Genomic DNA, 21,755 nt, shown 5'->3' on the forward strand with positions numbered 1-21,755 from the left:
TACAATAATTTTTCAGATGCTGTCTTTATAAATCTAAGGCGAGGGCTGGCAGCTCTAAGAAACCCCAGACCTTCTGTCAAAACTTCTTTCATTGGCCCATTTGTCTTTCAGACCAGGTGCTCAGAAACCTTTGGCTTTTAGCCCCCAAACATATTCATCCCACGTCTCCTGGAATTTTAGCTCTGGGTCTCCGATCAAAACAGCTGCTTTAGAGGGTAGGAGAAAGGCTGGCCTCTTTCGCCTGCCACACAAAGAACTCACAGCGACCCGAAAGCCAAGCGTCAAGCTGTGCTGAAATGAATCTGGCAGAAAAAATATATACCGTATTTTTCGCTCTATAAGACGCACCAGACCACAAGACGCACCTAGTTTTTGGAGGAGGGAAACAAGAAAAAAAAACACATTCTGAATCTCAGAAGCCAGAACAGCAAGAGGGATCGTTGCGCAGTGAAAGCAGCAATCGCTCTTGCTGTTCTGGCTTCTGGGAGAGCTGCGCAGCCTGCATTCGCTCCATAAGACGCACACACATTTCCCCTTACTTTTTAGGAGGGAAAAAGTGAGTCTTGTAGAGCAAAGAATACAGTATATCAGTGTTCCCCAACCTTGGGCCTCCAGCTGTTTTTGGACTACAACTCCCATCATCCCTCGCTAGCAAGACCAGTGGTCAAGAATGATGGGAATTGTAGTCCAAAAACAGCTGGAGGCCCAAGGTTGGGGAACACTGCAGTATATCACAAGATTTCGCACAGAGCCATGAAAACTTTGTCATCCGTTCATCACGGTGATACCAGAACAAGGAAAGGGCAATGTTCTGCCACTCTGCCTTCAGTGGGCACATCAACAGGCAAAAATTCAATGGTGTAGCTCGGTTGCAGAACACCTGATTTGCATGCAGAAGGTCCCCAATGATACCTGCAGGTAGGGCTGGGAATGTCCCATGCCTCAAACCCTGGTGGGCTGCTGCCGGTCCGTGTGGACAATACTGGGTTAGCAGGACCAATGGGCCTGACTTTGTAGAAGGCAGCTTCCTAAGCTCCTATGCAGTGAGGCAGTGCGGGGTAATGGTTAGAGCGTTGGGCTAGGACCTGGGAGAGCAGGGTTCAAATCCCCACTTGGCCATGACACCCACTGGGTGACCTTGGCCCAATCACTGACTTTCAGCCTAACCCACCTCACAGGATTGTGGTTTTTTTTGCAGATAAGTTTTTATTAGTAATTATACATATTATACACACATACAAATAAACGTATACAAAATTCAATACTTAAGTTGCACAAAGTCTAAACAGTCCGTAAGTCAAGAATATATTCATTTTAGGCTCTGCCGAGCCTTGGACTTCCTTCTACAACTTTGGTAAGTATCAGATAAACTTTATACTCCCGTATTTTATTTCTTTCACATACTGGCCATTTACTGTTAGAGTTGTTTCCAATCCCGCTAGTGTCATTTAAGATTTAATTCCAATATATGTCCAATACTTAACCCAATTGTCATGTAGTTTCTGTTCATCTTGTTCTCTTATTCTCGCAGTTATTCTAGCGAGCTCGGCATAATTTGTTAATTTAATCTGCCAGTCGTATATATCGGGAATGACATCCATTTTCCAATTTTGGGCTAACATGATTCTTGCGGCTGTTGTGGCATATAGAAATAGTACTCTGTCTTCCTTTTTAATTTCTTTACCTGTCCTTCCTAGCAGAAAAGCTTCGGGTTTTTTGGGGAACGTATACTTGAAATTTTTTTTAAGCTCATTATAAATTAATTCCCAAAAGCCTTTCACTTTGCTGCATGACCACCACATATGGTAGAATCCTACCTCACAGGATTGTTGTGGCGATTAAATGAAGAGGAGAAGAACCATTTACGCCCCCTTGAGCTCCTTGCAGAAAAAAGGCAAGAAATAAACCCAGAAATAAATAAACCACAGCTGAAGCGTCGCCCTTCATTGCAGGGCTCAGACGGGTAAAGCTTCGCCTGTTGAACATCAGCCTGTTTTGCTGCTATTCCCAGCACAGAACCAGGGGGAAAAAAGTGGTAGAGAAAAGAACGCCAAAGGAGAGTCTGAAGAAACAAATTCTCCTCCTCGCCCACGCCCGATAAATCTGGAGGAGAGTCGTTTTCCCCAACAGTATGCAGGCAGCCTAGTTTTCTGGCATGAATCATTTTGAGAGCTCTCCTTTTTTAAAAACAAAAAAAAAATTCACCGCCTCTGCTTGTGGGAGTTTTTGAGAGAAGAGTGGGTGTCTATCCCAGCAGCGATGATTTCACTTTCGTAGCAAGCAATGCTCACAGTGCTCGTGCTCACAATGGCAGTATGCAAACGGTGGGCGGGGTGAGAGGAAAAGTGGGTGGGGCTGCATCGCAGGGGGTCAGACTGGATGACCCTTGGGTCCCTTCCAACTCTACGAGGCTATAGTTCTATGCAAATTTGGCCTTTGTACAGCAGTTTCCAGGCAAGCTCCTCTCTGCCCTCCATCCAGGCAAGCGAGGGGCGTTATCAGAGTTCAGGGACACCTTCTGGTTTTCCGAATCCAGAGAGCGGCAGGATTCGATTCCAAGCCCCACTCCACTAACCAACACACTGCGGCAAACGGTGTGAATATCAGGCCCAAAGGGAAGGGAAAGAACACCGCTCTCCGAGTGTTTGCAAGAGAAGAAAACAAACATACAATGTGCTGGAATTAATAAACATCTCACCTTCTTACATAATTTAGCTTGGCACAGCTTTCCGGAGAGGAAGAACAGAACAGCCTCTCCCCCAACTCAGAGCACTCCATGACACGAGGAATAAAAATACGAATGAGCATCCCTCTGAGCATATACAGAGCGGTTTCTGTTTCCTAAGGAGCGACCGCAACCCAACCTTGCCTAGTCTGGTGACTGGGGGAGGCCCCCGAGACCACATAACACCGGTCTTGAAAGACCTACATTGGCTCCCAGTACGTTTCCGAGCACAATTCAAAGTGTTGGTGCTGACCTTGAAAGCCCTAAATGGCCTCAGTCCAGTAGACCTGAAGGAGCGTCTCCACCTCCATCGTTCAGCCCGGACACTGAGGTCCAGCTCCGAGGGCCTTCTGGCAGTTCCCTCACTGCGAGAAGGGAAGCTACAGGGAACCAGGCAGAGGGCCTTCTTGGTGGTGGCACCCGCCCTGTGGAACGCTCTCCCAGCAGATGTCAAAGAGATAAACAACTACCTGACATTTAAAAGACACCTGAAGGCAGCCCTGTTTACGGAAGTTTTTAATGTGTGACATTTTAATGTGTTTTTAATCTTTGTTGGGAGCCACCCAGAGTGGCTGGGGAGACCCAGCCAGATGGGCAGGGTACAAATAATAAATTATTATTATTATTATTATTATTATTATTATTATTATTATTATTGGAAATGAAAAAGAACCTCAAACCGTGATGTGACCTTATAAATGTGTCAGCTGTAGGGGGTTTTTCGGGGGGGGGGGAGCTGAGAAGACTGATAATTAAGAGGATCAGAGCAGGTGTGAGGGGAGAATCTAACCCACTCCTCCTCAGATTTAACCCCCTGCTTTGAATTTGGTATCATTGAGAGTTGCTCCCACACCCAGTTTCAACATATGGGTTTATCCTCAGCAAAGAAGGAAAAGGTTAAACCTCCACCTCCCTCCCTGCCTGCCACAATCCCCAAAATTATTAGGTCCCCATTCAATCTGATTTTCTTTTTTAAATAAACAACAACACACACACACATGTCATGGCTACTTTGGCTCTAAGACTGCGGGGCTTTGTAGGGTTCAAGGCTATGAAGCGCTTGACACACACATGTTGTGATGATTGGACTGTGGTCCTTTAATTGCCTGCATCAGCCTTCCCCTAACTGGTGTTGTCTTGTGGTTGTCAGGCTAGGTCCTGGGTTCGAATCCTCACTCATCTGTGAAGCTCACTGGGGAACCTTGGGCTCTCAGCTCACAGGGTTGTTGCTGTGGGGATTCAGTGAGGAGGAGGAGGAGAAGAACCATTTAAACCACCTTAAACCCCACGGAGAAAAAAGCTGGACTATAAATGCAATATAATATATAAACAAAGAAACCACTCATTCTGGGGTTCTCTGGATGCTGTGGGAGCCTGCCTTGCATAAAGAGGGGGAACGATTCAGCAATGGAAGAATGTGTGCAGAGATGTCAAAGCGAGGAAGCCCAGTGATTCACGAGGTGCGTTTTCCCCAAGCTATGTATCCTAGCATTTTACCCTGCCTGGGTTTACATTCCTACAGAGAAGCATCACGTTCTCTCGGGAGACTGTTTCTTCAATGTGAGTTCTTGCCCTGCCAGGCCCTAAAAATATTTCACCCTCCTCTCCCTGCTGCCCTGGCCCCAATTGCTTTTGAGTAGCTTTCTGTTTCTCAGATCTCTTGCTGAAGGCAATTGGCTGTGACTTCATCTGTTGCCACAACAAGAGCTGCGCTCTGAAGGAACCTCACCTCAAGGTTCTCTGACCAGCATTTCCAGGGGTCAGCTGTAACCAAACAGCTGGCAGTGTCAACCTTCTGATCGGCAAGTCCTAGGCTCTGTGGTTTAATCCACAGTGCCACCCACGTCCCATTAGTGTGTGACAGAGGGACAGAGCCCAGAAGCTGTTTAAAAATACCCCCCCCAAAAAAAAAACTACCAGCGAAAACAGTATGAAAGTGGCAGGTAGGTGATGGAAAGACCTTGAAAGGTAGGCAAGAAAGATCTCCCAGGATGAGAGAATGGAAGAGGAAAGGAAAGCTGCAAAGTCAGAGCTGGGAGGGTCTGTCATTTTCTTTTTAAAACCCCACCTTTGGGTAGAGAAAAGATTCTGCATTTTTGCACTGTTCTTTGTATTTTAGACACCCGGCTGTCGATCTCCTCCTCCTTATATGTCGCTGCTGTTATGAGAACTTGTGTTTTATTTGTATTTCCTACCAGAATTGAATTTATATAACTGGTTTGGGTTTTACGCTATGTTGATATCTGTGGTCTATGTTGCAAACTGGCCTGCGTTGTAACCAATTTCACAACATTGTAACGAAGCAGCAAAAGGAAGGAAACTCTACCCGCCCCCCACCCCCCAGACGACCAAAGGGAAGGGAAGTAAGGGAAGTGATGCATGTGGGAATTATTGGGAAAATATCAATGGTTACTCAAGTGCTTCCAGCTAAGAAATTAGAAGCCGACTTGGGAAGCTGGCGTTTCAAGAATGAGTGAGTGAGGCTAAATTCACACATCACTTGAAATCTCAACCACTGTATGCCTGTTAATCTGTGCTAAATGGATGCAGTTGGATTCCACTGAAAAGAATTGATTTTAAATCAAAACTATCTTGAGGGCACCAGCAGGATGGAGGAGTCTTGCCATAGCAGGAGATGGCTTTTTTAAACATTGGTAGGACTGAATCTTTCGAAGACCACTGGGCTTAGAAAAAGATCCCTCAATTTCAGAAAGGATAATCTTCTCGGTTCCTATCAGCGCTAAGAGTTTAATGGAAACCCCATGTTCAAGGGCAGTATACCACTGCATAATAGACACCCAGGAAAAAACACAAGGAAGGACTCGTCCCTTTCATGCGCTGCCTGTGAGTATCCAGAAAGAATCTGGTTTACCTCTGCACACTGAACTAGATGGTCTCTTGGTCGGATCCTGCAGTCAGGGCTCTGTTTATGGCCCATTCATACTGGCAAGTTACAGTTTTTAGGTGGTGGGATGTGCACATGGGAACAGTCCTGGCAAATGACCCTGAGGAAATATGACTTGCAGAGAGAAGCTCCTCCGAGCTTTTTCTCATTTCGCAGAACTCTCGGTTTTAAGGAAGGCAAGGTACCAAAACGTGTATTTGGCTCCTGAGGATAGCCATCAAAGGACCGTCTTTCTTTATAGCCAAGGCGACAGCAAAGCTCAAACAACAATTAGAAACATGCGTATTAAGGGGCAAATCCTACTGAACTCAAGTGGGGCTTAACTTCGGGGCCAACTGTGTGTAGGAAGGGGCGGGAGGTGTGACAACATCAAGCTCCTTTTTCGTTTGCCTTCTGCATGAACCCATTTCGCAAATGGGAAGACCAAGGCCAAGTGACGCATTGGTTACCCTCCGTCTTCCTGCAAGACGGAAAAGGCAGGAGAGATTCAGTTTGTCCCTCTCCCCACCCCTGGTCTCCTTAATCCTGATGTGCCATTATTCTCAGTTTTCACACTATGACTTTATCCGCTCTCATGTCCCGCTTCAGTGGTAGACTGATGCTGTGGACTACAAATCCCATCATCGTTCTCGGATGGACATTGCAGTCCTTAACTGCAGACCTGGAAATCATCTCCTGGGCTTCCCCTGCCCTTACGTGAACTAAATCTATGTCTGCATTAACTGAAGTGATTTTCTATTCCTCCCTCAATAACCTGCAGTATAGAAGTTTAGATTGTAAGATCCTCTATTTCCATTCTCTGCAGAGCTCCATACACACTGGTGACAGTATTATGAGAATAACATGCAATCTGTGACAGCCTGTACGTTCTGCAGCGCAAATGTATTTTGCAGCTGAACAGAGTGAGTGAAAAGGCATTAACTGTGGGAAATAGAAGTGATTAATGGGAAGCGGGGTGGGTGTGTGGTGTGTGGAAATACAACCTGTGGCACAACCAGGTGATTACAGTCCAACAGGGTCTGTTTTATAATGAACCCTGGAATAATATAGCAATGATCTATGATTAAAAAAAACAACAACTGGGGGGAAACGAAACAGAACTTGGGGGACAAGCAAATGATTATAGGCAGAAACCAAAGTCCTGATGCACAAACTCCATGAATGGAAGTCCACCCTTTTTGTTCAAGGTAAAGTAAAGGTAAAGGGACCCCTGACCATTAGGTCCAGTCATGACCGACTCTGGAGTTGCGGCGCTCATCTCGCTTTACTGGCCGAGGGAGCCGGTGTACAGCTGGTCATGTGGCCAGCATGACTAAGCCGCTTCTGGCGAACCAGAGCAGCGCACGGAAATACCGTTTACCTTCCCGCCGGAGTGGTACCTATTTATCTACTTGCACTTTGACGTGCTTTCGAACTGCTAGGTGGGCAGGAGCAGGGACCGAGCAATGGGAGCTCACCCCGTCGCGGGGATTTGAACTGCCGACCTTCTGATCGGCAAGTCCTAGGCTCTGTGGTTTAACCCACAGCGCCACCCGTGTAGCATTCTGAAAACTGATCACAACCCAGCCAAACATTAGCCCTCCGATTGACTTCCCAAAGAGAGAGAAAGAAGAATTAAACACTTGCTTAACTTTCTTGCTGAAATCATCAGGGCTCAGAAGTGCTTAGCTATGGACAGTCTGTGGCTTCTATTGGGGCTATTGATTCAACTTTGGATGAGATGTATGCTGGATTTTTACCCACTGTAAAGCTTGTTGTCCCCTTCATGGATCACTGGACTGCAAGAAGATCAAACCTAGCCTTCTTAAGGAAATCAGCCCTGAGTGCTCATTGGAGGGGCAAATCCTGAAGCTGAGGCTCCAATACTTTGGCCACCTCATGAGAAGAGAAGACTCCCTGGAAAAGACCCTGATGCTGGGAAAGATGGAGGGCACAAGGAGAAGGGGACGACAGAGGACGAGATGGTTGGACAGTGTTCTCGAAGCTACCAGCATGAGTTTGACCAAACTGCGGGAGGCAGTGGAAGACAGGAGTGCCTGGCATGCTCTGGTCCATGGGGTCATGAAGAGTTGGACACCACTAAACGACTAAACAACAACAACAACAAAGGCTTGTTGTGGGGATGAAAGGGCAGCGATTCAGATCAATATTGTGGTGTGTGTGGAGGCGGAAGTTTGAATACCCCCCCCCCAGGATCACTGAGAAACAGCCTCCCATCAGCTTCTTTGTCAAGAGGTCCCATCACAAATCTCCTCATTTCATGTGTGGGTCTGATCCTTGGCTAAAGAACTTTGCCCCCACCAAATGAATCAACAAACGGGGGAAATGGAAAGCTTTTCCTGTGCAGTGGAAAAAACCTGAAATTCTCCCCCCATAAACCAAACTAAGAAGAATTAATGAAGTCCCTTGACAGAAGCTGTCTTTAAGCTCACCAAGACCGATCCATTCGTCTCAATACCAGAACTAGATCACGCAGGAACAAATGAAAATGCTCTGAGCATGTGCAGAAAGCACCTGCCTCATCGCTTATTTGTCAAGAAATTAAGCACTGATAAAGTTGGAAGATCAATACTGCCAAATGCTATTGATTAATTTAAGACCGTTTCTATGCTACTCAGTATATATATATATTTAAAAAAACCTCTCAGGGGTGTAGAATAAAACCAAAGCATAAATATGACAAAATAAAAACACAAGCATGTTTGATATCCGTCTTTACACACAGACATGCATTTGTGCATATATGAGAGACAGAGACCGGTGGCCACCGTAATAAATACATGGCTTTAGTGGTTAGCAGCTTCCTTCCAACATTCAGAGTAAACTTGTCCAGATCAATGTTGGATGCTTTAAAAAAATCAAGTTTGATATATGTGTGAGTCTGTGCATATTTTGTGCATGCGTGTATAAACACAAAGTCAAGTTTTTAAAGCCCTTTGGACAGACCTAGAAAACAGTCCATTCAAAACGTCACCCCCTGGAAGAAGTCCCAGTAGGTTTACTGCGACTAGGTGCTTTGTGCCAGGCGCTGTACAATGTTTTGACCCAACACAGGATCCATCCTCGTGGGCTTTTCTCTTGACACCCCAGTTTCCCCACTAAGCTACTCCAAATAGGGCAAATTGAAAAGACGCAGCTCATTGGTAGCTTTGATTCATTCCCTGCTGTGGGATGGGAACGTCCCCTGTCTGAAACCTTCTAGAGAGCTGCTGCCAGCCAGTGTGGATGATACAGGCTTAGATGGACCAAATGTCTGGCCCAGGGCAAGGCAAATTCCTATGTCCCTAATAGGGGAAAGGGGTGTAGCTCAGTAGCAGAGGAACTGCGAGCAGAAAGTCCCATCTTCCATCTTCAGCTAGGGCTGGGATCATACCCCATCTGAAACCACCCACAGAGCTGCTGCCAGTCAGGGTAGACAATACTGAATTTAGAACAAATTTAGTGCTCTTCTAGGCTGCATTAACAGAAGTATAGTGTCCTGATCAAGGGAAGCCATAGGTAAAGGTAAAGGGACCCCTGACCATTAGGTCCAGTCGTGGCTGACTCTGGGGTTGTGGTGCTCATCTCGCTTTATTGGCCGAGGGAGCCGGCGTCCAGCTTCCGGGTCATGTGGCCAGCATGACTAAGCCGCTTCTGGTTAACCAGAGCAGTGCACGGAAATGCCATTTACCTTCCCGCCAGAGTGGTACCTATTTATCTACTTGCACTTTGACGTGCTTTCGAACTGCTAGGTTGGCAGGAGCAGGGACTGAGCAACGGGAGCTCACCCCGTTGTGGGGATTTGAACCGCCGACCTTCTGATTGGCAAGTCCTAGGCTCTGTAGTTTAACCCACAGCGCCACCTGCGTCCCTGCATCAACAGAAGTACAGTGTCCTGGTCAAGGGAAGTCATAGTACCACTCTATTCTGCCTTCTTCAGACCACACCTGGAATACTGTGTCCTTTTCTGGGCGCCACAATTTAAGAAGGATGTTGACAAGCTGGAATGTGTGCAGAGGAGGGCGACCAAGATGATCAAGGGTCTGGAAACCAAGCACGGATGTTTTCTCCTGCTCTGGAGGGTAGGACTCAAACCAATGGTTTCAAGCTACAAGAAAGGACTTTCCGACTAAACATCAGGAAGAACTTTCTGACAGTAGAAACTGTTCGACGGTGGAACAGACTCCCAGGAGAGGTGATGGACTGTCCTTCCTTGGAGGTGTCTAAGCAGAGGTTGGGTGGCCAGCTGTCATGGATGCTTTAGCTGAGATTCCTGCATTGCAGGGGGTTGGGCTAGATGACCCTTGGGACCCTTCTAATTCTACAATTCTTTGATTTTATGAAATGGACCAATGGTCTGGCTCAGTAGATAGCAGCTCCCTATCTTCCTAAGGCATGAAGGTGGTTAGAAATCAGAGACTTTCCTTTCTCCTGTTTAAGAATTTCCTACCTTCCCCTCCCCCTTACCGTCTTCGCAGAGAAAAAGGGCTATTGCAACCCTTTGCTCACTCACCTCGGAAATCACGCAGCCGAGGACGGTCACCCAAAACCACAGACGCGGTCTTGCTTTATACTCCATAGCGTGACGGTGCGGGGCAAGGAAGACCCAACAATGAAAAATTGCTTCTTTTCTGCCGGATTTTCTCTTGGGCAATTTAAAATAATAATAACAACTACATTATTCTGCCCCGTGCGTTGCTTTGCTCCTTTTTAAATAAACTCCTCTTCATGCAAGAGAAAGTGATCTCTGCATTCTTCAGAAGTTGAATTTTAAATAAAAATCCACCAGCGTCCTCCTTTGATTTTTTTCGTTTTCGTTTCTGCAGACTCTGGCAGGGACGAGGCTCCCTTTCGCAGAAGAGACGCAGACCCGGAGCGAGAAGCACCAGCGAGCAACAAGGCTCAAGTCAATGTGCGGCTCCCTCCGAGGCGCCGCGTGGAAGGGCTTCCCTTGGCTCCGCCCCGAGGGCGGGGCTTGCTAAAGGAGGGGCGGGGCTGGCTGGGAAAGCCAATGGGAAGAGGCTCGGCTTGGCTGGGTCCAGGTAGGGATCTGAGTTTGGATAGCTTAGCAGGCAGGAGGGATGGAGGAGGAAGGTAAGGAACGAAAGACGGACGCGGAAGAAAGGAAGGAAAGAAAAAAAGAAAAGAGGGAAAGAGTTTTCTCCTGCAGTTCTCAGGGTGGTTTCCCGTCGATCGCTTTCCCCAGGAGCTCTGGGAACCAGTGGCGTAGCGTGGGGGGTGCAGGTGGGGCCGGCGGCACCGGGCGCAACATCTGGGGGTTAGGGTTAGGGGGCGCAAATCCACGGGTTAGGGGGCACAAATTACTTGCCTTGCCCCGGGTGCTGACAACTCACGTTACGCCACTGCTGGGAACTGTAGCACTTGGCACCCTTTAACGAACTATAACTCTCAGGATTGTCATTGGGAGAAAAGCAATGACAAACCTAGACAGCATCTTAAAAAGCAGAGACATCACCTTGCCAACAAAGGTCTGTATAGTTAAAGCTATTATTCCACTGCCTCCCGCAGTTTGGTCAAACTCATGCTGGTAGCTTCAAGAACACTATCCAACCATCTCGTCCTCTGTCGTCCCCTTCTCCTTGTGCCCTTCATCTTTCCCAGCATCAGGATCTTTTCCAGGGAGTCTTCTCTTCTTGTGAGGTGGCCAAAGTATTGGAGCCTCAGCTTCAGGATCTGTCCTTCCAGTGAGCACTCAGGGCTGATTTCTTTCAGAATGGATAGGAATACTCAGGATGAAATGGTGAAATCAGCTATGATTAAATGGGCACAAGATGTTGGACATAACATAATGATGGCTGACTGGGAACAGTCATGGACCACAGGTATGAAATTCACGGCATGTAATGCCCTAAGAGGAAACTTAATGAAAATGATTTATAGGTGGTACATGACACTAGTCAAGCTTGCAAAAATCTACCATTTGCCCGATAATAAATGTTGGAAATGTAATGAGACTGAAGGTACATTCTTTCATCTTTGGTGGACATGCCCAAGGATTAAGACATTCTGGGAGATGATTTATAACGAAATGAAAAAGGTATTCAAATATACCTTCCTGAAGAAACCAGAGGCCTTTCTCCTGGGCATGGTCGGCCAATTGGTGCCAAAGAAGGATAGAACTTTTTTTATGTATGCAACAACAGCAGCAAGAATACTCATCGCGGAGTATTGGAAGACACAAGATTTACCCACCCAGGAAGAATGGCAGATGAAGTTGATGGACTATATGGAACTGGCGGAAATGACTGACAGAATCCGAGACCAGGGAGAAGAGTCGGTGGAAGAAGACTGGAAAAATTTAAAGACTATTTACAGAAATACTGCAAAATTAATGAATGTTAGTTAGAATAATGTTGGAATGAAGTTATATGGCATTAGTAGAAATGTTATAAGGAATTAAGTATAAATAGATTAATAGAATATTAAAGGGAAAAAATAAGGTTAGAATGTTAAGATAATTTTAGGATAGAAAACAGAGGAAGATGGAAAGGAATTGCTGAAATAATTAACAGAAGTGGAATACAAAAAGGGAGGTGTGAGGAGGACGTTGAAATAAGTGAATGAAAGATAAGATATTGAAATTATTTGATGTGTTTTAAATTGCTTTTGTTTTGTTTTGTGAGTTTAATGTGTTAGTGTTTTGTGTTAGTGCTAGTGCTATGTAGTGTTTTTGCATTGTATTGTATTGTCTATTCTTTTTTGTTGTTGTTTTTTGTAGTGTTTAAATTGTTGGAAAAGCAATAAATATTATTTTTTTTAAAAAAACAGAATGGATAGGTTTGATCTTCTTGCAGTCCATGGGACTCTCAAGAGTCTCCTCCAGCACCATAATTCAAAAGCATCCATTCTTCGGCGATCAGCTTTCTTTATGGTCCAGCTCTCACTTCCATACATCACTACTGGGAAAACCATAACTTTAGCTATACGGACCTTTGCTGGCAAGGTGATGTCTCTGCTTTTTAAGATGCTGTCTAGGTTTGTCATTGCTTTTCTTCCAAGAAGCAGGCGTCTTTAATTTCGTGACTGCTGTCACCATCTGTAGTGATCAGCAGCGCCTTAGAGACCATCTAAGATTGTTATTGGTATGAGCTTCTGTGTACATCTGAAGATGTGTGCATGCATACGAAAGCTCACACCAATAACAAACCTAGCCCATCCTTATTAGAATGGCAAAACAAACTGTGAATTTGTAGAAATGGCAAAATTGGCAGCAATTATTAGAGGTCACTTAAATCAGAGAATAATCAAAAAGTGGGATGGAGTGAAGGAACATATGAAAAAAATATTGTTCCGGAATTGAAATGTGTAAAACGTGCAGGGATAAGCAAGAAAATAACAATAGAAACGGCTGAATAATTATTAAATTATAACAACCCAACAAGATGGCAAAATAATAATAATATTGAGATCACACATGGGTGAAGGGGAGTGGGGGGCATGTGGGAATCTATAATATTATTTATAATATAAATTTCTTAACTGCGATGTATTTACGTAGAGCAAAGGGAAGCCTAGAGTAATCATGTATATTTTAATTTAGGTAATCTATGTAATAGGCTTATGTTAGAAAACGAATATGGATTTTGAATTTGATGCTTGTATTTTGTTTCTTTTTGGTTTTGAAATAAAATTAAATAATAATAAAAACCAATAACAAACTTAGTTGTTCTCTAAGGTGCTACTGGAAGGATTATTTTAATTTTTTTATGCAGAGGTTTCTCTAGTCACTTACCTGGCACTGAGGAGAAGTGCTTGAAAGCTTCAATGGGTTGCTGACCTGTCCTCAGGAACGACGGGATTGGAGGAAGGCATTGGGACATGGGTGGTGCTGTGGGTTAAACCACAGAGCCTAGGGCTTGCCAATCAGAAGGTTGGTGGTTTGAATCCCCACGACGGAGTGAGCTCCCGTTGCTCGGTCCCTGCTCCTGCCCACCTAGCAGTTCGAAAGCACGCCAGTGCAAGTAGATAAATAGGTACCGCTCCGGCGGGAAGGTAAATGGCGTTTCCGTGTGTTGCTCTGGTTCACCAGAAGCGGCTTAGTCATGTTGGCCACATGACCCCGAAGCTGTCTGCGGACAAACACCGGCTTCCTTGGCCTATAGAGCGAGATGAGCACGCAACCCCAGAGTCGGTCACGACTGGATCTAATGGTCAGGGGTCCCTTTACCTTTTCCTTTATCAGCAAGCAAGACAGCATGCCCATGTCTAGGGCAGCCTTCCCTAACCCAGTGCCAGCTCAGTGTTTCAGACCACAACTCTCATCTGCCACAGCCAGCGCTGTCAAAAGCTGACAGTGTTAGATGCGCCTCGCATCCTCTGCGGCTAGGGATTAATAGAGCTCTTTCAGCAGCCTGAGACGACAGGCGACTTGACAAGTGCATTAACAAAGCAGTTCCCCTCTAACCACAAAGCGCAGAAGGAAATTCTCCTCTTAGCCAAACAGAGGCAGAACTCAGTGATGACAAACTGAGAGAATGTAGTGACAACGTGGAACAATATATAACCACTGAATTGTCATCTTGATGCTGTTGATCAAAGCCTAGGAGACAGCCAAACAAACATCCCTGGCCTGTCTTTCTTTCTTTCTTTCTTTCTTTCTTTCTTTCTTTCTTTCTTTCCTTCTCTCCTTCTTTCTTTCCTTCCTTCTTTCCTTCTCTGCAGGGCTTTCCCCCCCAGCCAGAACTCACTGGAACTCAGTTGTGGGCGCCATTGCCTAGTGGAATTCTCTGTCTCATGAGACCAGGGCCCTGCAGGATCTGATTTCTTTCCGCAGGGCCTGTAAGACAGAGTTGGTCCGCCTGGCCTTTGGCTTAGAATCCATTTGATTCCCTCCCCCTCTTTCTTTTTTCCTTTCTCCTCCTGTGAAGAGGCTGCATCTTAATGTTTTAATGTTGCATTTTAATCTTGTTTTTTAAGTTGTATTTTAATCAACTTGTTTTTATTATTGGTTGTTAGCCGCCCTGAGCCCGGGCTTGGCTGGGGAGGGCGGGGTATAAATAAAATTTATTATTATTATTATTATTATTATTATTATTATTATTATTATAGAATGAGGGAGGCATTCATGGTGAGTTCTGGCACCTCTTTTTCTAGAAAAATAGCACCCTTCTTTTCTTTCTTTCTTTCTTTCTTTCTTTCTTTCTTTCTTTCAGCTGCCTTAGGCCATAACCCAGGTTTGCCTGCACTGACTGCCAGCAGCTCTCTCCAGGGTTTCAGGCAGAAGAAATTTCCAGCCCTTCCTGCAGATGCTAATAAATGAACTTTGACCTTCTACGTGGGAATCAGGTGCTCCGGCACTGACCTCTCTTCCATTATAGTAAGATCCTAGACCATAAAGAAGGCTGATCGCCGAAGAATTGATGCTTTTGAATTATGGTGCTGGAGGAGACTCTTGAGAGTCCCATGGACTGCAAGAAGATCAAACCTCTCCATTCTGAAGGAAATCAGCCCTGAGTGCTCACTGGAAGGACAGATCCTGAAGCTGAGGCTCCAATACTTTGGCCACCTCATTGAGAAGAGAAGACTCCCTGGAAAAGACCCTAATGTTGGGAAAGATGGAGGGCACAAGGAGAAGGGGACGACAGAGGACGAGATGGTTGGACAGTGTTCTGGAAGCTACCAGCATGAGTTTGACCAAACTACGGGAGGCAGTGGAAGACAGGAGTGCCTCGTGTGCGCTGGTCCAGGGGGTCACGAAGAGTCGGACACGACTAAACGACTAAACAACAACAACAAGATCCTAGTCCTCATGGTATTAAAGCAAGAACTGTTTGAATAGGTACGAAGGAAGCAGCCTTATCCACCAGGCTTGGTATTTTGTACACTTCTGTGTGCAAGGCAGATGCTCCCTCCCTCTTTTCCTTTGAGATGAACATTCCAGAGAATATGGCTGGTGTATATGTTAATTCAAGTATTCAGGCTTCTCCTGCTGCTCATTTATTAAACAATATGAACATTTCTGACAGTGACCCAGGAGCTGTCTCAAAAGTTTACAGCAGTGCTGATTGATGGTGCAAGGGAGAGGATGAGCAAAAACACGGGGTCTCAAATAGACACACAGGCGCAAGTCACGAACAACACACATGCAACAATGTAAAAGGAGAGTTTCTTTGGGAAGGAAAGAAGAACAAAAACATGTTTCTCTGTAACTGCAGTTTCTGATTTAGGAGGTAAGCTGAGAAGCGGCTGAAACGCTTGCATCTTCTGCTGAAGCAGCAACAGACAGTGCACTGCGAAGCCAAATTCATGCGCACAGGACAGACGTAAGAACATATTGATTCGCCGGCATACAGCTGGTTTGTGGAACTCACCGCCACAGGAGGCAGCGATGGCCAATGACTCGGATGACTCTAAAAGAGGATGGACAAATTATTGGAAGGGAAGGCTTTCCGTGGCTACTAGCCACAATGGCTAGATTCACCCTCAACTGTTGGGGCTGGTGTGATCTAGGCTATCTGTGCACCACAATGAAACAAAAGGAAACCAATTGGAATTTGAGTTTTGGAGACAGAGAGAGATACAGAGTTTTGAGTGTGCACACTATAGACCTGTTAAGAGCTTGGCTGTCTGCTTGGATTTAATGCAGAGCGCTACACTATGGCTATTTGTCAGAAGGCTTAAGCTACATGTCTCCAATAGAACATTTCGAAATAAATGTCAGGATCGCAAAATGCCAGCTAACGACCTGCTTTCAGTGGAAGCCAAACCCGAGTCAGCACTGCACCACTGGAGCTTATGGAATCGTAGAACTGTAGCGTCAGAAGGAACCCCAGAGGCCATCTAGTCCAACCCCCTGCAGTGCAGGAATCCCAGCTAAAGGATCAAGTGCTTTAACACCGTGTACACAGACCAGCCCATTGCCGATAGAAGCCACTGACTCAACATAATTGATAGTCCATGGGGACACCCACCACCATTTTGCAATAGACTCGAGAAAGTAGGGGAATGATCCTTCTTTTGGGGGCATGACAAAATATGGCTCCCTTGGCTGATTAGATTTAGGACCTATTTTCCGGAGTAGCAGACACAACTGACATGCATTGTGTGTGGGAATGTTCAGGGTGGCAGGAGAGGATATATTGTTTATTAATATCCTTCCTAACCTGCGCTGGACGCGGGTGGCACTGTGGGTAAAAGCCTCAGCGCCTAGGGCTTGCCGATCGAAAGGTCGGCGGTTCGAATCCCCGCGGCGGGGTGCGCTCCCGCTGCTCGGTCCCAGCGCCTGCCAACCTAGCAGTTCGAAAGCACCCCCGGGTGCAAGTAGATAAATAGGTACCGCTTACCAGCGGGAAGGTAAACGGCGTTCCGTGTGCTGCGCTGGCTCGCCAGATGCAGCTTTGTCACGCTGGCCACGTGACCCGGAAGTGTCTCCGGACAGCGCTGGCCCCCGGCCTATAGATGTGAGATGGGCGCACAAACCCCAGAGTCTGTCAAGACTGGCCCGTTCGGGCAGGGGTACCTTTACCTTTACCTTTACCTTTACCTAACCTGCGCTAGCAAGTTCCTTTACTTAGCAGAGTTCCGCAGCAGAAGCATGCTGGGCCCATAACCCTTTGTGGGAATGTTGAGGGTGGCAGGAGAGGATATATTGTTTATTAATATCCTTCCTAACTTGTGCTAGCAAGTTCCTTTACTTAGCAGAGTGCATTCCCCTTTACACAGCAGAAAACTAGTTGCAAACTCATGTGAGTTTCTTAAGAAAATACGCAATTCCATCTGGCTTGTCCGGATTGGAATGTGTTCTAATATTTTCCTGGTAAGACCCCTTGAATCCCTCCTAAAAGAATAAACACATCACAGTCTTATTCATAAGCAATAAAAAGAAAGTTTACTCATGATCAGGCAGAGCACAGTGTGATCCCTGAAGGCAGGCTTAAGGCTTAAAATTACAAACATATACAAACAGGTTTACCCCATAAAGGAGATTTACCTAGTGACTGCAGGCTAGCGGTCCAGCAGTTCACAGGATGAAAGGAAGATGGAAAAGGGAGAGAGTGACAGCATGCCTTGTCCTTTTACAAGATCTGGAAAGGTCACACCCACCCACTAGTCACATGCAAGGAAGGATGCTCCAGGCCAGGAGGAACAGGAAATTTCGACTGACTGGACAAAACATTCCCTTGCATGTCCACTCTAGGAAAACAAGGAATGTTCCCTTTTCTTTCCTACCAGTCCTTAATTGGATATATTCCTTATTTCCTCTTTTAGACAGCTAAGTTGATGTGATGTGCACTGGATACCAGGGGTGATTAATTCAGAGCTTTTTCTCTAGAAATTTCCTTTTTCTGCATGATAACTTTTATGGTTTTCATACTGATTCTTCTTTAACCACAGTGTTGATGGTGTCTGTTTTCACTAAGGAGACGAAAACCACAATTTGTCATGTGTTAAAAGAAAACCACTTGCACCTCCGGGTGCAGAATCTTGCCTTTTCATCTCTTCTCTTGATTATTGCTTGCTAATGTTAATGCTAATCCTGCTAATGTTTTGACCTGTTTACAATGTCAAGGAAACTATTTCCAAGTCCAGCATCCAGACTTAGGGACCCAGCATTGGTATTAAAGTGGTACCTCAGGTTACATACGCTTCAGGTTACAGACTCCACTAACACAGAAATAGTGCTTCAGGTTAAGAACTATGCTTCAGGATGAGAACAGAAATCGTGCTCCGGTGGCGTGGCAGCAGCAGAAGGCCCCATTAGCTAAAGTGGTGCTTCAGGTTAAGAACAGTTTCAGGTTAAGAACGGACCTCCGGAACGAATTAAGTACTTAACCTGAGGTACCACTGTATAGCCATTTGCAATAGGGCAGAACTCACTCAACTCAACGTGCCAGTTGAGAAGGCCTGCCCCGAGGCACTTTAGAACAAAAGCTTACAGAGTAGTTCGAACACAGCAGACAAAGAGCCACAAAACATCTTCACATATGTCAGGAAAGGTGACAGGTCATGAGAATTAAATCATGAATGGCTCCATCTTGACCCCCGCATCACCTCGGGTGTGGCCCCAATGTGCCCAGGCCATTGGACCACTTTAGGTCTCAGATGTCTGACGTTACCCTGGCAACTTAGCCTTCAGTGAGGGAAGAGTATCATAAAATCCTCTTTCTGGGTCTCAGAGAGAGCTTCAAGGATAGCTGATTTACCCTCCGGTGCGAAAACATCCTGCGATTTGTACCACTTTCAGGGGTAGATAAGGAGACACGGAATGCAGCGTAAGAGCGAGGAGACTCACAAATGCAGAACACAGAAAAATCGGATATAGCTATTAATGATAAATTAACGTGCTATTAAGGTAAGATGGGGAATGTGCAGGAGAAATTGTCAGTGTTTGTTAAAAAAAAAAAAAAGGTTCTGACCTCCCTTTGTCGCCTCAGCCTGGTCCTCGGACCCTTGTCGGCATAAAAGAGTCCACGAGAAGACTATCCTTGCAGAGTACTTTCTGCTTTTATTCTTAAAAGTCTTTCTGCAAAAGCGACTGACCAACTGTACACACCTCAACACTGTCAGCTTTCACTAACCAACCAACCCAACAACAAACTAACATTTCTCACTCTATATATACAAGTACAACCCCTTTCCGTTTTAACAGTACAAATTCTATAACCACCTTCTCTATCTCCTCAAAATCCACAATCTATCTTGCTGATGGTCTAGAACAGGGAACATGTTTCCTGCAGTGCTTGAACACTACTCTACCAGAGACTCGGAAAGGGGTCAAACCATTGCAAGAGGTGTTGAATTTTTGGGAGGTTGGATAGTTATAATGGAATGGTCTCGGGGGTGGGGGGTTCACTTTTATTTTTATTTATTTATTCTTATTACTTTGTCAAAAGAATAAAGAAAATTATTAAAAAGAGAAAAACACACACACACAATAATCAAGCCTAATACATTCTAAGAGGTTAAATGCAATTTAAGTGAAACACTGAAACATTATTAAATATATTTTATACACACACACACCTGGGGGTTCTAATTCTTATATCACTAACAGACATAGAGGGTTAAGGCAGCATGGAAGTTGGCGCAGTGTGAATGCACCAGCAGGACTGCTGGATTGGCTCTGCCAATGCGTGTGCACTGCGTCAACCCCTCCACTGCCTCGTCCCCCTCCCTCCCGGCACTTTCTGTCTGCTGTTTTTAGAATGAGCTTGCATTAAAAATCATTTAAGTTTAAATGACTACCCAATGAATCAGGGGCACCTTTTGAGCTGATCAAAAGACTCTTCTAATCAGCTAGTCAAAGCAATTGACTTAGCCCTTTTAAATGAAAAGTAACAGTTGCCATCAAAAACCAATTCTCATTAAAAACTTCCCATTTCTTTCCTACCAGTCCTTAATTGGATATATTCCATATTTCCTCTTTTAGACAGTTAAGTTGATGTGATGTGCACTGCATATCAGGGATGATTAATTCAGAGCTTTTTCTCTAGAAATTTCCTTTTTCTGCATGATGACGTTGTGGTTTTCATACTAATTCTAAGCCCAGGTAAGATACTCCTATTGCTTCTGTTGCTTCTTCTTTAACCACAGTGTTGATGGTTTCTATTTTCACTACTGGGGGCGGGGGACCACAATTTGTCAGGTGTTAAAAGATACGCCTTGCACCTCTGGGTGCAGAATCTTGCAGTTTCATTTCTCTTTTAAATCAGAACCAGTGAAGGTGGTGAAGGTCCTGCGTGAGTGTCTGGAGGCGGTTGGAGGATGGATGGCGGCTAACAGATTGAGGTTGAATCCTGACAAGACAGAAGTACTGTTTTGGGGGGACAGGGGGTGGGCAGGTGTGGAGGATTCCCTGGTCCTGAATGGGGTAACTGTGCCCCTGAAGGACCAGGTGCGCAGCCTGGGAGTCATTTTGGACTCACAGCTGTCCATGGAGGCACAGGTCAAATCTGTGTCCAGGGCAGCTGTCTCCCAGCTCTATCTGGTACGCAGGCTGAGACCCTATCTGCCTGCGGACTGTCTTGGCAGAGTGGTGCATGCTCTGGTTATCTCCCGCTTGGACTACTGCAATGCACTCTACGTGGGGCTACCTTTGAAGGTGACTCGGAAACTACAACTAATCCAGAATGCGGCAGCTAGACTGGTGACTGGGGGCAGCCGCCGAGACCATATAACACTGGCCTTGAAAGACCTACATTGGCTCCTAGTACGTTTCCGAGCACAATTCAAAGTGTTGGTGCTGACCTTTAAAGCCCTAAACGGCCTCGGTCCAGTATACCTGAAGGAGCGTCTCCACCCCCATCATTCTGCCCGGACGCTGAGGTCCAGCGCTGAGGGCCTTCTGGCGGTTCCCTCATTGCGAGAAGCAAAGCTACAGGGAACCAGGCAGAGGGCCTTCTCGGTGGTGGCACCCGCCCTGTGGAACGCCCTTCCAGCAGATGTCAAAGCGATAAACAACTACCTGACATTCAGAAGACATCTTAAGGCAGCCCTGTTCAGGGAAGTTTTTAACGTGTGATATTTTACTGTATTTTTGGTTTCTATGGAAGCCGCCCAGGGTGGCTGAGGAGGCCCAGCCAGATGGGCGGGGTATAAATAATAAATTATTATTATTATTATTATTATTATTATTATTATTATTATTATTATTATTATTATTCTCTTGACTCTTGCTTGCGGCTACAGTTTGAGTACAGCAAAATAATGTACGTATGCTTCTTGACTTCATAAACATGCTGCACAACACTAATTCCTCAGCTTGCTGTTAAAATTTCAGAGGATCCAGGACAGACAAAAGGATGCACATCTCCATCCATCACATCTGCACATACAGGGAAAAGTAGGAAATTTAAAAATTTGTAAAGTGAGCAGGAAAAACCCAGGAACTGAATCTTTCAACGGCCACACTGTTGACTGTAGACCAACTTTTTTTAAAATAACATTTTATAGATTGTCCAAAAATAACAAAAACAAAAACAAAACAATTTGACTTCCCTCTAATCCCTTCCTTGGTTCTATTATTTATTGACATAAAGGTAAAGGTAAAGGGACCCCTGACCATTAGGTCCAGTCGTGGCCGACTCTGGGGTTGCGGCTCTCATCTCGCTTTATTGGCCGAGGGAGCTGGCGTACAGCTTCCGGGTCATGTGGCCAGCATGACTAATCCACTTCTGGCGAATCAGA

At 45.5% G+C, this 21,755-nt stretch overlaps 1 protein-coding gene across 1 annotated transcript in view; it reads right to left on the bottom strand.

Annotated features, from left to right (window-relative positions):
* Positions 1-10,523, bottom strand: part of VIPR1 (vasoactive intestinal peptide receptor 1) — a 112,878-nt gene extending 102,355 nt beyond the window's left edge. Inside the window, exon 1 of the mRNA XM_083467086.1 lies at positions 10,123-10,523. Coding sequence (XP_083323212.1) covers positions 10,123-10,188 — 66 coding nt within the window. The 5' untranslated portion in view covers positions 10,189-10,523. The remainder of the gene's footprint in view (positions 1-10,122) is intronic.
* Between the last annotated feature and the right edge of the window lie 11,232 nt (positions 10,524-21,755).

This window comes from Podarcis liolepis (genome assembly GCF_965112155.1).
Source record: "Podarcis liolepis genome assembly, chromosome: 12".
Taxonomy (NCBI): domain Eukaryota; kingdom Metazoa; phylum Chordata; class Lepidosauria; order Squamata; family Lacertidae; genus Podarcis; species Podarcis liolepis.